This window comes from Molossus molossus, unplaced genomic scaffold, assembly GCF_014108415.1.
Source record: "Molossus molossus isolate mMolMol1 unplaced genomic scaffold, mMolMol1.p scaffold_m16_p_2, whole genome shotgun sequence".
Lineage (NCBI taxonomy): Eukaryota > Metazoa > Chordata > Mammalia > Chiroptera > Molossidae > Molossus > Molossus molossus.
The window spans coordinates 142,915,478-142,931,892 of record NW_023425355.1 but is presented as its reverse complement, the minus strand read 5'-3'; the positions used below and the strand labels follow the sequence as shown (position 1 = coordinate 142,931,892).

Below are 16,415 nucleotides of genomic sequence, written 5' to 3'. Positions count from 1 at the left end.
GAGGTACCAAGGAGGGATGATGAATAAGATGTAATACCCACTTTCATGGTTTTCAAAGCAAAATAGACTTTTTAGATTTTTCAATCTGGTCTTTACTCTGAGGCTCCAGCCTTAGAAGAGGCGGGGCATCAAGGCAGCCGAGAGACTTAGTGGTGCAGAGAATAAGGATGAGAACTCATCTAGCCACAGCCACAGAATGTTTTCTCTGAAGAACAAAACATGGGCTATGTGGGATTGCAAAAACACAAACTATTTTGAGGGAGAGAGTTCGTATACATATGAAATAGCCAAGGAACATTTTTATAGCATAATAAGCTCATGACTTCACATTAAATATAGTCAATGCTTATTGGTGGCTGGCATAAAGCATTCACCTTGTTTTCCAGAAAAGGAACAAGGGGGATTTAGGAAAGGAAGCCCAAATTGAAGAGGCTTGTCTTCAACTCGAAAAAGGGAAGGTTCTTGCCTCCCCACCCACAGTGGAGTTAACACTCCAGCTTCTTTTTCAGATCACAGTAAATTCCTTTGGTTCCCCACCTGCTATACCCCACCCCCACACCCTTTTTAAATTAGAGACCAGACTTCTGGTTCTTTAAATAGCACTAACCCAGTGCTAACCTCCTACAGGCCAAACATTCCTGCCACTCCCAAATCCTGAGTGGAAGTGTCTGTCCTTCAGCTTCCTTTCCTCAGATCTTGTCTCCTTTCCGGCCAGAATCATTCTCCTCTGACCACCCTTGTCCCTTTGCCTGTGGAGGATAAACTTCATCAGATCTCTCTTGTTTAAGATTCTCCACCCCAGTGATCTGGGGGCCTCATCATTAGTGGCAAAGCACCTCTTTCCTCTCTTTTTCATGTCTTGCACATAGTAGGTACTCAATACTTTGTTAAAAACAAGGGAAGGGGAAACAGGAGGACAGAAGGACAGGAGGGAGTGAAGCAGAAGAGAGAACAATGAAGAACGGCAGAGAAAAGAATTCTTTTACAAGGACTCAATATTCTCTTTAATAAACACCACCCAACAATTCAATGCTAACGTGTCCTCCTTAAGGAACCTCCGGACCACACTTCTCAAGTTTGTTTTGTGATGGAAGTGTGGTCCGAAGGCGACACGAATGTAACCTACTGCAGTGGAAGGTTGAAAGTGATGGTTTTCATGGTGCTTTCCTGTGGTACTTCGGGGGCCAGGCTGGCCTGCTCCCCGTGCAAATAAAATAGTCCCACACACCCCATTTTCAGGAAATTAACAGATAGAGTGTTCTTAATTTTAACCCTTCTTCTACCACATAGTTCTTGTATATATTGTCAAGGGCTCACAGAGAACAAAGCATATAAACACACAACAACAACCAAAAAGAAAGAAAGAAGAAAAGAAAGTGCCCAGAAACTGGAATTTCTTTTAACTATTTAACTGCTGCTGTAATCTGCAATCCTTTGTTTTTGTTTTGCCGGAGACAATAAAATGTATACTTCCTGTTTCACAGGGAGAACAGGCGCACTTTCATTTTCCCAGGTTCTGTTCAGTGTTTGTGCGGCATCAGAGTCGACTCACCTGAGGATGAATGCATTTGAGCAGGGGAACCCTTGGGAGTGATCCTCAAAGCACACAGGTGCAGCACCTTGGGAGGCTCAGTGCTCAACACTCCAGAACTGCAAAAGGCCACAGAATAAAGTATAAGGACAATTTGAGCCATCACAAAGGAACTTTACAAATAAATCAAGTAGCCCAGCTGGTGTGGCTCAGTGGATTGAGTGTCATTCCATGGACTGAGAGGTCCCAGTTCAGTTCCCAGTGAGGGCACATGCCTGGGTTGTGGGCTTGATCCCCAGTAGGGGATGTGCAGGAGGCAGCCGATAGATGTTTCTCTCTCACATCGATATTCCTCTCTCTCTCTCCCTTCCTCTATCTCTAAAAAAAATCATTAAAAACGTATCTTTAAAAAAAATTTAAAAAAACAAAAGTAAATCAAGGATATTATTATTGAAATTATTTAAATAAAGTTAGGGCCTGAGTATATTATTATTGTAAATAATCAAATAGTCATACTCATCTCTTTGATTCACTAAATTTATTATAAAGCTGAATTCACTTGGGGTCACTGAAAACTAGACAAATGCTCTTGCTTCCACATGAGAGGAGAGAAGCAATCTTCTCCCACTGTGAAGTACTTTAAATGAGGGCTTCTTGAACTATCTGCAGGGAATGACTAGATTTTTAAAATTTGCAATCAATCACAGACTGATGTTTTTGCTAAAAACACACAAAAATTACTAATAAAATGGAATAAAGAGCAAGCAAACAAAATGCAAGCCAGATTTCTTTATTATCAGATTCATCAGATATAAAATCACTCTTTTAAACTGCCACAAAAGTTTCTAAATGCTTACTCTTGACCTCTGTACTTTTTCCTGTGGACAATACCTAAGGTACTCTAAAGCCTTGTCATCCAAAGTGTAGACCTTGTAGCATTGGCATCACCTGGAGATGCCATGCGAAAATACATTTTCTTTATACTCCTACAGTAACTTTGCAGATTAACCACAGTACATGAAATCATCTGAAATTATGCCTGTATCAGGACCAAGGGTATTTGTGAGGCAGTGGGGAATATGTCCCACCCATCCATGGCATCCAAAACTGGCTCCATATCCAGCACATGGCAGGAGCTCAGGAAATGTTTGCCTCACAGCCTGCCCTACAGATTTCAGACTCAAGTCTGCAATGCCAACTTCTGCTGGGTTTCCACCCTGCTGCCCTGCCCTTCAGATCTCAGACTTGGCAGCCCTCACAACTGTGTGGAACAATTCCTTAAAATAAATATCTTGATTGATAGATGGATGGCTAGATAGATAGACAGATCTCTTCTTGGTTGTTTCTTTGGAGAACAATGACTAATAAATTCAGTAAGATAGAGATTTGGAGGCAAAGGAGCACTCCTCAGATAACCCCATGCATTAGACTTCCTACTAACGTGGCTGCCTCTGCTTCTGATGTAACATCAAGGGAGGTACAACTGAAGAGGAACCTTGGGCAAATTAGTAGAGAGCCCTCAGAGCAGAGGGACAAGGGTAACATATTTTAGCATTTATGTTAACAATGTTTTATAATCCACAATTTATTTATTTGAATGCAAAGCCTTATATTGCCATTGCTAACATGCGTGCATGTCAGGGGGGTGGGGTGGTCCCAAACCTTTGCTATGGTCTAACTATATCTTCTAAATATTTGTACCAATAACTCTGCATTTAGAGCATGTATACCTTTGTTTTTATTGCATAAGGCGACCGTGTAATTAAAAAATACCACAAACATCTGTACCAACTAGGATTCAAGAGTTAAAATCCTCAATGCATGTTTCTTAGAAAACTGTTCGATCCCTGGCTGGTTTGGCTCAGCAGTTAGAGCGTTGGCCTGCAGTGCAGAGAGACCTGGGTTCGGTTTCTGCTAAGGGCACGTACCTCGGTTGCAGTTTGTCCCTGGCCCTGGTTGGTCGTGTGGGTGGCAACCACTCGATGTGTCCCTTTCATGTCAATGTTTCTCTCTCTCTCCCTCCCACTCTATCTGAATAAAAAATGAAAAAAATGTCCTCGGGTGAGGATTAAAGAAAAAACTGTTTGATGTGGTAGTGGTAGAGCATGATTTGTCAGCTTGTCTTTTGTGCCTTTAGTTCTTCAATTCCACTTTAGAACAAGTCTAAATCACTCAAAAGAACCTTCTCCTCCTTCTTCTACAATCACTCGTACCTCACTTTCTTCATTTTCCTTCCATTTTTACTTCTGTTCTACCCAATTTATTCATTCACAATGCTTATAAGAAATAAAACTGCCAGAGACAGGAATATATTTAGGCTGGCTAGTCAGACATTTTCTTCCTAGTAGGAAAACCCAACTGAAGTCAGAGGTATCTTTGGTAAATATGGAATGAGAGCAAAGAAAAAACAAAAGCCTTAAAGGATATCACCATTCATACTTGTGGCTTTAACGTGCAACCATACCTGGTAATTTCTTTACTTGCAACCAGCTCTCACTTTCCCAAGTTTCAGTTCTGTGTTCTGAATTGCTTCTTGGATTTTATTGCCTAGATAAACATTATCATCACGACTAGGTTGTGTCCAACACCGAACTCATCTTGCCCCTAAAACTAAGTATTTCTCAAAATCGGTAGCCTTTTTTACTGTCTTCTTACCTTCATCTTAATTTTCTCTTTACACAGTAAGATGACAATTTCCAACAACTATAGAACTATAGCCTATTGTATTCCTTCCCTTCAAAAGAAAAATCATGTTGGAAGGTCCTAGACTGTAGATTATACTTTAAAAAGTGAAATGCAAATTCAATACCCACTGGAAATTTTATTAACATAATGCTATGGTTGTTCCATTTCTCTTTAACTTTGGTAATTATTAGCAAACCAGACCCATTACTAATTATTTCAACAGTGAATAAAGGATGAAATCTCCCACTCTTCTAGGCAAAATTATACTGATGTTTCCTGCCTGGATGGGAGGTTACTCACTTTGCTCTACATAGATTCTCTCCAGAGCAATGCATATTTCAGCCACTGTTACTAGTGGGACTCCCATCTTTCTCAATCTGCCATGCTAAATCTGGTTACCCATAAAGGTCCATTTGTGGCAACAACTCGTTTAATAATTTAATCACAGTAATTCAATACTGGTAATAATAATAATAATAATTTTATTGCTCAACACTAGCTGTCTCCCTATTATTATGAAAGGGGAATTCTTCTTTGTGCTGGTTTGAGGTGGAAAGAAAGGGAAATAAGTTAAATTGTCCCAATGTAGTTATTTAGTGCACACACACACACACACACATAAACACGCTAGTGCATGTACACATACACATATACATATACTGGCCAAGAGAAACTAGAAGCCTATGTATTAGCTGCCAGGGATCAAGAACAGCAAGTGTCCCACCTTTTGTTTGCCTAGAACATGGTTCTAGGTCATGTTCCTCTTGCCAGATCCTTCCATCCTCATTGGCCACACACTATGACCCATGAAAAGCTAGCTGTGTTCTCCTGCTGACAGCCTACCTTATGTGTCATGTCCTCATTCCTAGGCTACACCATCTTCCCACACTCTGGCCATGCCACTTCTGAAAAGGTCACAACCTCTATCTATGTTCCCTCCACCTAGGGGTCTGGTCCTGGGAAACCCTGGGGATGTGGGATAGGCCTCAGGTCATCCAAGAAAATATGAAAGGGATACCAAGAATTTTGAGAGAGAACATAGAATGGTACAGGAGGTGGGGAACTGTGGAAGAGATGGAGAATTGTGGGAGAACACAAAATTGTGGAGATCAGGAATAATGGGGAAATAGAATTATGGGAAAACAGAAAAATCTAGAATAGAATAAGAGATAGTGGAAGGGAAGAATTGTCATGAAAAACAGATAATTGTGGGAGAGAAGAGAGAATTGTGGGAGAGATGGAGTATAGTGGAAGAGAACAGAATTCTGAGAAAGAAGAAAGAAGTATGAAAGAGATTTAGAATTATGAAAGAAAACAGAATTGTGGAAGAGAATATAAACTTTTAGAGAATTGAGGGGGAAAACAAGGAATTGTGGGAGAGAACAGAGAATTTTAGGAGAGGACAAAATGTGGGAGGAGAAGAAATACAAGAGAGAAGCAGAGAACTATAAGAGAGAATGGGAATTATGGGAGAGAACTGAATATTGTGAGAAAAACAGAACTATATGAGAGTGTAATTATGGACAAAAATGCTGAAAGAGATTGAAAATTGTGGTACAGAGAATTGTGGGAGAGAATGTGGAACTCTTACAGAGAGAGAATTGAGAAACAGAACATAAAATTGTGGGAGTACAGAGAATTATAGGAGAAAATGGGATGATAGGAGAGAATAGAGAATTGTGAAAGAAGCAGGGAATTATGGAAGAAACAGAGAACTACATGAGAAAATGGGATTATGGGAGAGAATGAAGAATTGTGGGAGAAGCAAGGCATCATGGGAGAAGCAGAGAACTATGGGATAAAATGAGATTATGGGAGGAATTAGGAATTATGGGAGATAACAGAAAATTGTGGGAAAGAACAGACGATTTTCAGAGAGAAGGAATTGTAGTAGAGAATGGGATTATGGGAAACCATGAAGAATTATGGGAGAAGCAGGGAACTGTGGGAGCAAAGAATTGTAAAAGAGAATGAGATTATGAAAGAAAATGAAGAATTGTGGGAGAAGCAGAGACTTGTGGGAGAAAATTATAGGCAAGAACAGGGCCTTACGGGAGAAGCGGAAAACTATGAGAGAGAATGGCATTATGGACAAGAAAGGAGAATTGCGCATAGAATTATATATCCAAACTACCAGTAAGGGAAGAGGGTCAAACACAGACATTTTCTATTTTTCAAGACCTCCAAAACTGATATGCTCCCAAACAATACAAACAGGAATACATGGTATCCAATAACCAGAGATCCAACACAGGGTAAGAAAAGTTTGAAAAGCAATCTCAGGACACAACTGGCAGAAGTAATTTCCAAACAGTCTAGAATTGGGCAGTGACAGAGGTGAGGTGCTTACCTAAGAGTGAGGTCTCAAGGGGAAAAAAATAAAACACAGAGTAGTTGATATATTCAAGTGCAGTGAGAGATTTACAATGCTGACTGAAAATGTAAGGATAATCACTAAAACCTAGACAAAGGGGAAAAAAACCAAGGTAAATATTAAAATCTAGTGAAAGAGTTTCACAAGAAAAAAATTATTGTCAGTTATTATGAATATTTTCACGATCATAATAATGTAAATATGAACCTGTGACTTTTTCCAAAACTGCAGCATGACTGTGGGACGTGATTATGGGCAGTGTGCATTTGTGTGTATGCTTCTTTGAACATGGGTCAACAAACTAGAAGAAACAGTGAAAGAGCAATGTCTGCCTGTGGAGACCGGAAATTGGTGTTGAAGGCATTCCACCAGTCTTCTTACATGTCTTTCTTTTTTTTTTTTAATCCTCACCCGAGGATATTTTTGCATTTATCTTCAGATAGAGCAGGAGGGAGAGAAGGGGAAAGAGAGAGAAACATCGACAAAATACAACTCAGGTACCTGCCCTTAGCAGGAACCGAACCGGGGTGTCTCTGGTCCATGGGCCGTCGCTCTAACCATGGAGCCAAACCGGCAAGGGCCATGTCTTTCTTTTTTAACACTACATTAATAGCTCCTTCTCTAGAAACATTCTTGTTACTCTTTCCTTTCTATCCACTATCTGCACCTCACACTCACAATAGCCACTTCTTCCCTTTTGCCCCAGAAGAATCTGCACATACGTATATTGAGATGTAAATTGCATGACTGTCTCTCCAATTACTAAAAGTTTTTGCCCTTTTTGTGTCATATGCCCCTTTGGAGTCTGGTGAAGTTTCTGACGATCTTCTCAGAATAATATTTTTACATGCATGAAACAAAATACAAGAAATTACAAAAGAAACAAATTGTATTGAATATAGTTATCAACATATTTAAAAAACAAATTTTGATTGTTAAAGGTCAGGTACCCCAGGGCATAAACACTGATTTAATACATATAGTATTTTAAATGCTGACTTGATGCAGTTTTGAGGCCCTAGCTAGAGATTAGTCAGTTCCCTCTTCTTGGGCAGCTAAGTACACACCACCAACCACTGACTATACACCTGCCCTAATTGCCCCAGAGCCAGGTACCAGACAACTGGGGATAGCCCCTATACTGCAGAGCCTGCTGAAATGACTCATACTAGCCAATCCTAACCCTGCTTACCCTATCTCACCTGTTCCTTCCCATGGAAACCATAATAAAGGCTCGTGCCCACAGTTTCCCGTCCATCTGCCTAGTGATGGACCCCAGTGCTTTCTTGTGTGTGTGGCGCCCTGTGGTGTGATGTGTACTCCCTTCCTTGGGATCTGTGCATATAATAAACCGTCTTGTCAATGACAGTCATTTCCTGATCTGTTGGCCTTACCAAACCTAAATCTTTGAAACTTATTAAAAGATTTGCACATACGTGTGCTCTCGTGAACAGCTGAGCCTAATGGAAGAAGGATTGGGCAAAAGGAGAAACGCAAATCGCAATGGAAGCTTCACTGGTCCCGTAAGCAGCTCTGAAGCTGGGATGGCCCTTCTTAGTTGTCCCCCTTGAAGCTAGGGGTCTGGGATTATGTAAAACTGCAGAGACCACCTATAGGCTGCAACCTGCCTCAGGGAGGGAATGTGATTTTTCCTGTCGCTGAGAACAAATCCTGGCGACAGCCTCAGCCCAGAGCCTTCAGCTGCCAACACTCCCAGAACCTTGGGGATGGACTGCCCGGCCCTAACAGGGGCATCTGTGTGTAGTTTACAGCTCCACTACAGTGATGCAGAAAGGCATGTGCTTCTTATTAACACTTTAAGTACCAAGGCGAAATCATCTTAATTTTAAAGTAGTGGTGAAAAGTATTTTGAGACAGAAACAACAATCATGTGACATCATTTCTCTGTGATTTCTATTAGTACCACATATAGTGACAACTACTAGGGTTTGTTGCCTGCATTTGGGGGGGGGGACCACTAAATTTTTGTTAGAAGGAAGTGCAAATACAGACCTTCAAGTCCACACACCCAGAAGGCCCTGAGAGGAGGTATCTCATTTGGTTCATCTTAAGATCTCCAGGGTCCGCCACAGCTCTGGACACCTACTGAGGTTTCTTGAGTCATTACTACAATTAAAACTAACGAGATACAACTTAAAAGATGGAAAATTTAAAACGAACTCCTCCAATAGCAGCTCCTCTACACTTAAAGCAGCTGTATGTAGTAGGAAGACTTGCTCCTGGGAAGTTACTGGCCAAGGCTAAATACCCTGCAGACTCCGCCTCAGTGAGACAGGCTCCTGGCCAGGAGGGGCGGGACTGAGTACGGCGCTCGCGCTTATAGGCCGAGGCGGGAGGGGGCGGGGCCTGCGCCCGCGCCCGCGCCCGCGCCCGCTCCTTCGTGATTGACGGAGGCTCTTCCTCTTCAGCATGCGCAGTGCCTCTCACGCGCCCGGAAGTCCCACCTTCGGAAAAGGAAGTCGCGGGCGCGCGAGTACCAGCGGTGACCGCGGCGACAGCGGTGACCGAGCGAGGGGAAGGCATCAGCATTAATCTGTCTCTTTCCTTTGGCACGTGTGAATTTAGAATTGTTCAGATTCAACACTGCGGTCCAACTATGGGTTTGTCTACATCTACACCTGCTGTTGCAGTTCAGACCTCAAACGCGTCAGATCACCAGGCTACATCCCCACCTTCAGGATGTCCAATGCATGAAGGGAAAATGAAAGGTAACTGATCCTTTGTCTAGAATATTAAAAAAAAAAAAAAAAAAAAAAAAAAAAAGGATCTTCAAAAGGCTTTTAGGGAAGAGGCAGTACAGCATACTAGGGGGCTCTTAGGTGTGGGAGTGAGGCAGCCTCGGTTGGGTCCTTACGTTGCTACTTACAAGTTATGTGACTGTTGTTAAGTTAGTTCTCAACCCATCATCTGTAAGATGAGGATATAATTCTGCTTCACAGGGTTATGATGATGATTAATTGATATAATGCCTGACAGTGTAGAGTTCTATACTTCAGTCCCAATCCCCGCAAAGTTTGCCTGTTCAGTGGTTCTCAACTTGGGGGGGCGGTTCCCTCTCCCCCGAGGGCACATTTGGCAATGTCTGCAGACATTTTTGCTTGTTACAACTGAGAAGAGATGTATGTACATCTAGCGAGTAGAAGCCAGGAATTCTACTAAACAACCTACAAGGCACAGGCTAGACTCATCTGGCCCCAAAAGTCAAGAGAGCTGTGGTTGAGAAACCCTGATCTAGATCTGTCTTTATTTATGAAGACACATTTACTCCTACATCCATGGCAGTATTCATCTATGTAAAAATAAGTCATCACCTGATGGACGTGCTATTCATTCTTTAGGTGCAGATGGAAAAGCTTTCATTTTGAATTGATCCACATCTGCTTTAGGTTGTTTATATAAAGCAGGGCCTGAATCAGCCTGATGTGCAACTTTACTCACTGTCCACTCAGTGGCAAGCACTGGTGGGTTTCACTTATTTGTTTTTGCACTGAGAGAACAGCAGTTTATAATAAAACAGACAAAAATCCTTTGCCTGATGGAGTTTACATTCTCATCCTCATAATACCATGTGCTGGGTTTTCTTAGAGTTAAGGAAACTTACAGCTCAAGCAGCTCATAAGTGGCAAAGCCAGGAAAAGTCTGTGACCTTGGACAAGGACAGATATTCCATGGTTTCTCCAGACTGGAAGAATTGAGACAGGTTGAATGTGCTTCTGCTCTGAGCATCCCCGGGGAGATCAGAGCCCTGTCTGGTTTGCTTTCATTTGCTGTGTAAGCAGAGGGACCCACGTAGGTTCCTCTGCAGCAGCTCACCTCTAGCCCCTTACTGAAACCATGGCATGCCCTTGTAAATGGTTTGATATATATATTTTGGATTTTTTTTGCCAGGGGCATGACACAAAAGAGAAGGGGTACCCTTTTCTCTTTCAAAGGGAAAGTAAATTTGTAGAACCTTCTCCTAGTCTTTAGGATATTAGAAAGCTAGCTTAGTTTTTGGCAGCTTTCAACAGTAGACATTTGGCTTTGCTTGTGGTCATCGCCGGTCAGAAATTCAGCTCTTTAGGGCCCAGATTGAGACAGCCAGATATCTTGCCTTCGTGGTGACACCGTTTTTGTACTTGATTTACTTCAGGTTGTCCAGTGAGTGCAGAACCATCTGATTCAACCTGTGAGAGCAAAACCAACTCTGTGCCTGCCCACCAAGACCGAGCCTACGAGTATGTGGAATGCCCTGTTACGGGTGCTGTGGCCGAGAATAAGAACCTAGATCCTTCTAATCTGGTAATCCACACTTGGCTCCTCTTCCTGGAACTTTTTATGCAGAGTTGCTTTTATGGAATCCCAAGACAAACTGCAGACTGCTAGGGTTTATTCTGTTCTAAAACAAAGAAAACAGCCAAATGATCTGAGCAGTCTGCAGTTTTGATGCCGTGGTTTCCTAGAGAACCTGGGTCACGTGTGATGCATTGCTTCCCAGGAAGTAATGAATTAAAGTGTTTGTTTCTACTTTATATCATAGTTCCAGTGTTTAAAAAGATTCTGCGTCCTTTATTTAGATGCCACCACCTAATCAGACACCGGCCCCTGATCAGCCATTCACACTCTCTACTGTGAGGGAGGAGTCATCTATTCCGAGAGCTGATTCAGAAAAGAAGTGGGTTTATCCTTCCGAGCAGATGTTCTGGAATGCTATGTTAAAGAAAGGGTAAGTGAGGGAGCATCTTAATTGAGATCCTAAATTTGCTTGTCACATCCATCTAAGAATAAATGCGAAAGAGGTCTTTATCCCCTAGACGTACAGGAAGTTTTTATTTCAAAAGTTAACTTGTCGAGAAGAATTTGCAGACTTATAAGTGCCAGGCCAGCATATCAGTCAGGATTCTCCAAAGAAACAACTAACAGGACGTGCGTGTCTGTGTAGATAGCAGGAGGCTGGTGAACGCTTACGACCGTTCTTCCTCAGGTGGAAGTGGAGGGACGATGACATCAGTCAGAAGGACATGTATAATATCATTAGGATCCACAATCAGAACAACGAGCAGGCTTGGAAGGAGATTTTGAAGTGGGAAGCCCTTCATGCTGCGTAAGTATATTTGAGATCTTAAAAAAAAAAAATCCTCCCAACATCTTTCTTATTTTATAGCCATTTCCTGGAGTTTTAACATTTATTAGATGTATCATTTTAATAAAACGTTTTAGGTAGCAGGCCTGTCCCAGTGACTGTCGTGTGGCGGACCCCTCCCTACCACATACAACATGTGGGACAGAGGACATGAAATGGTTCTCCGCCCCTAGGGAGTTGCTCACTCAGTAGCGTTTACCGAGTCCCCAGCAGGTCTAAACATCACAAGTCGTCTTAGCACACAGGCCTTTTCCTGGGCGAGAAGGCTGACCATGAGCTCCACCAGTGTAGGGCTCCGAGGTGCTCCCTGTGACTGGGAGTGGGCTGGTCCCCCACCAAGGCCCTTCAGAGAGCGAGCCGATTTTCTAGCCAGGACCTTGCCATTCGTCCATTTGTGTGCGGTTACTTTAAGGAGTTGGTCCGACACTAATTACATTAGTTCTAGCGATTCATCCAGCATTTTCTTTCTTCATGAAGGCCATTCAGTAGTTTTAAACCCAAGAAGAATATAGGATTTTCTTATGTTTGTCTGAAAAAAAAAAGAAACCCAGCTGCTCGATGCAAAAGAGAAGCGTGATGTCCAGTACTTTACCCTTCCTTTTTTTCCTCTGAGAATACGCCTGTGTCCCTGCACAAAAGGGAAAGGCCGGGGTTCTGGGCTCCTGCAAAGAGCAGTGCAGATATTTGGAAGGAAGTGGAGAGAGAGGAACATACCTGATCCAGGAATAAAGAGCAACATTTTTATTTTTTATTTTTATTTTTTATCCTCACCCGAGGACACTTTTTCATTCTTTGTTCAGATAGAGCAGGAGGGAGAGAGAGAGAGAGAGAAACATCGATGTGAAAGGGACACATCGAGTGGCTGCCACCCGCACGACCAACCAGGGCTGGGGACAAACTGCAACTGAGGTACATGCCCTTAGCGGGAACCGAACCCGGGTCTCTCCGGACCACAGGCGGACGAAGAGCAACATTTTTAACGAATAGGGATATTTCTTTGAATTTTGCAAAGTTACCTTTCTGTATAAATGTATTATTATGTAAAATGCATATAGAAAAATATATTACTTAGAGGCTGCAACATCATATTTTTCAAAGGGAAGAAAATCTTTTCTTACTTTTCTTATTTGGGGCTCCCTAGGGAGTGTCCTTGTGGCCCCTCGTTGATCCGGTTCGGAGGGAAGGCCAAAGAGTACTCACCGCGGGCAAGAATCCGCTCCTGGATGGGGTGAGTGTGGTTCGGGAAGGTGATTGACACCCCCTGGGCACCAAAACCAGACAGTCTGAGAACTGTAGGGCTGTCTTCCAAGACTCACTCAGTGTGCAGCTGTAGGTTTCCTCCTCTCCCGAAGTTTGCCCGGTGGTGGGCAGATTCATTCGGGTTTCCTGGGTCGCTCAGGATTGAACTGAACTGTCCTCTTACTCCTCTTTGGGTCTCTGCACTTAGGGTTTCCCCCTTTTCTTCCAGCGTAGTCAGAGCCCTGTTCACCCTGGCTGGCTCTCTTTCCCATGGACCTTAGTCCTTTGTAGACAGACTGGCTGTCGTCTGTCCTGGGCTCCTCACCACCTTCCTTTGGCACTGTGGGCTGTGATTCTGAGTGTTACTTTCCCAGTCAGGTGTTTGACTGTGAGAGCAGGCCTTGCCACTTGCTGCTGTCCTGCCTTTCCCAGAGCCGGAGGTACGGTGAGCAGGTTAACACTCACCAGCACGTCTCCGTTCCAGGTATGAGTTGCCTTTCGACAGGCACGACTGGATCATCAACCGCTGTGGGACGGAAGTCAGATACATCATTGACTACTACGACGGGGGCGAAGTCAAGCAGGACTACCAGTTCACCATCCTGGATGTCCGGCCCGCTTTGGATTCGCTCTCAGCGGTGTGGGACAGGATGAAGGTTGCCTGGTGGCGTTGGACCTCGTAGCCACTGCTTTGTTAGAAATGGGAAAATACAAACGATTTTTGTTCTGAGGGATACATGAAACAATTTCCCCCAAACTGAGTTGCACTCATGATATACAGGGAAGATCAAGTGGATAATGACCTTCCACTTCACTTAGGGAAGGATAACATGCACCTGCTTTTTTGAGGTCTGTTTTCACCCCCCAGTTTATTGCAGATCATTACGTTTCCTTCCCACTTAACTTAAGTCCCTTCATTTTCCCTTTAACTGTAGTATTGCCTGCATTATTTAATCTAGAAAAGTCTGAACAACCTCTGAAAAAGAACTTTCTTTAAAATATGAAGAGAGCCGTTTCTTTTCTTCCCATCTTCTCTTGAATACTTGAGATATAGACCTGAAAACCCATATGATGCTCAGGAGAGTTTACCTGGTCAAAATATTTTCATCAAAGCTGTTCAGTTATGCCTTTTAAAGAGTCACCGGCATTTCTAAAGTCCCTATAATAGAGTAGTGACCCCTGAAGAAAATGCAAACGTTTACACTGCAGATACACTCAGCAAAACTAAGCCGTGGCTTGGCTCACCACATTCTCATGCATTTTTCAGACTGTACTTTGTTGTAGAATAGTTTCCACACCCCCATGATTTGATGGTGCATGTGCATTAGAATATATGTTTTTACCTTGTAATTTTTATTTTAATTTCCATCGTTCTGATATGTAACTGCTCCCAACAAGCAGGTCTTATTGTCCCTGGTGTTTGACAAGTCATCCCACTTTGTGTCCTATTCCTTGTGCCTGAAGCCTTCCCTGCAGGTGGCCTAATCTGAACCTTGAAGATCTAGCTCGAGTTGCAGTGTTAAGGATGGTCCCCTTCTCAACGTGACTGTATTTTGTTGAGTGTTAGAATTCACAAAGTATTCTTCCCAAACGTACAATGTTTGCATCATCTCCCTTCCTTAGTTCAGATTTTTTGAAGGGAGCACTAAGTTTGCCAGTGAAATTCTTGGTACCAGTAATCTGTTAACTGGTTGTTCCTCTTAGAGTAGCATGTTACAAATGACTGTTGGGGTTTTTTGTTGTTGATGATATTAACTCTTTTCATTTCTCCTAAATACTGGATTGTTAAACTATCAGATGGAATTAGCAGTCTGGAGTGATTAATTTGGTGCAAATTTCTTTGTTGTGACAGCTTTGCATGGAGTTTTGTAAATCTAACCTTAAGTTCTTCTACATTTCAAAGTATTTGTATATTTTCAAATAAAATAAAGCTGATAGTTAACAGGCTTTCAGAACCTCTTAAGAGTAACTTTACACTTGATAATCATTTCTTCTAACATTTATAGAAATAATGCAGTCTCCCGGCTAGGGGCAGCCATCTTTCTCGTCGGCTAATCAGAGTTTTACAGGCACACCTCAGAGATCTGCAGGCTTGGTTCCCCACCACCATAGTAAAGGAATAGAACAAGTGAACTCTAATCTTTTTTCTGGGAGAGAGGATCTTGCCTTTAATTTGTTAAAAAAGAAACAACACCTGTGGAGCACAATAAAGCAAATCGCAATAAAACAAGGTATGCCTGTAGTAAGGAAAATCATTACTGTTGGCATTTTTGATAAGCACAGGCTAAGGCATGCGAAACAAAGTGTTGTGACTGGAAACAAAATTGAGCCATAGGCGGGCACCGCTTTTCTAGGGCTATAGTACTTGAAAAAAACAACCTCTAAAACTGGCAAGCAAACCTGATAACAAGATCAACAGTTTGTACACCCACCACTCCTGGAAAAGACCAGCCCACTAGCTTTCAGAGCTGCTTTGTGTCTAGATTATACATGAGCATATTCAGAGATCAAGAATTCTCCGCTCTGGTAGGAGGTTTCATTTATAACTTGAAATTCATTTTAAATACTCTCCAGGGTTTGAAATGAAGTCTGTTGTCTATGGAAACAGCACTATTTGGAATCAGAACGAACTGTACATTGGGCTAAGTATTAACAAGCGTAGGGGGTTGAACTGGGGTTGCATATTAACATGGACTATTCCTAGTAATTACCCAGCTAAAATCCATTTATTAAATGTGTTCCCTGCATCACCATGGGCATGCAAAAAGGCAAAAGGTGCAGCCCTACCCATATTACAGAGGACAGTCAATGAATGAAATAGTGGTTGAGTGCTAGAATTCCGACAGCCTTGTTTGTGGTCATCCAGGGTGGGCAAGTTCTCATAAGTATTTTTGAACATAGTTACCAATTTCTGTACTGTCACCAATATGGTTTGTCGTTTGCCAGAGTTAGTCTTCCCTAGTTTAAGTGAAAAGATGTATATTTCACGCCTCACCTCTGCAGTGACCGTGGGACTTAAAGCCATGTGTGGTGATCAAGAATGCTTGTCCTTGAAAAGATACCTGCACACCCGTTTATTGCAGCATTATTCACAACAGCCAAGATATGAAAGCAGCCCAAGTGTCCACTGACAGATGAATGGATAAAGAAAATATGAATATATATAGAGATGAATGGATAAAGAAAATATGAATATGTATATGTCACATACACAAAATGGAATATTATTTGGCCATTAAAAAGAAAGATCTTAACATTTGCAACAATATGAATGGAACTTGAGGGCATTATGCTAAGTGAATAAGTCAGAAAAAGACACACCATATGATTTCACTTATATGTGGAATCTTAAAAAATACTCCCAAAACTGAGCTAATAGATAGAGAAGGTTGGTAGTTAACAGAGATGGGGAAGGGAGGGAGGTGGGGGAAATGTGTGAAGAG

General features: G+C 42.3%; 1 protein-coding gene across 1 annotated transcript; it reads left to right on the top strand.

Annotated features, from left to right (window-relative positions):
• Positions 1-9,177: 9,177 nt before the first annotated feature.
• Positions 9,178-15,127, top strand: LOC118635759 (cytochrome c-type heme lyase). Its single transcript, XM_036270641.1, has 6 exons — positions 9,178-9,319; positions 10,744-10,892; positions 11,168-11,316; positions 11,575-11,694; positions 12,875-12,961; positions 13,457-15,127. The coding sequence occupies exons 1-6, from the start codon at positions 9,208-9,210 to the stop codon at positions 13,653-13,655; spliced, it is 816 nt and encodes a 271-aa protein (XP_036126534.1). The 5' UTR covers positions 9,178-9,207; the 3' UTR covers positions 13,656-15,127.
• The last annotated feature ends 1,288 nt before the right edge of the window (positions 15,128-16,415 follow it).

Coding starts and splice junctions, on each gene's coding strand:
- LOC118635759 (XM_036270641.1), top strand. CDS start 9,208: ATGGGTTTGTCTACATCTACACCTGCTGTTGCAGTTCAGACCTCAAAC. Junction 9,320..10,743: donor GCATGAAGGGAAAATGAAAG/GTAACTGATCCT, acceptor GATTTACTTCAG/GTTGTCCAGTGAGTGCAGAA. Junction 10,893..11,167: donor ACCTAGATCCTTCTAATCTG/GTAATCCACACT, acceptor TCCTTTATTTAG/ATGCCACCACCTAATCAGAC.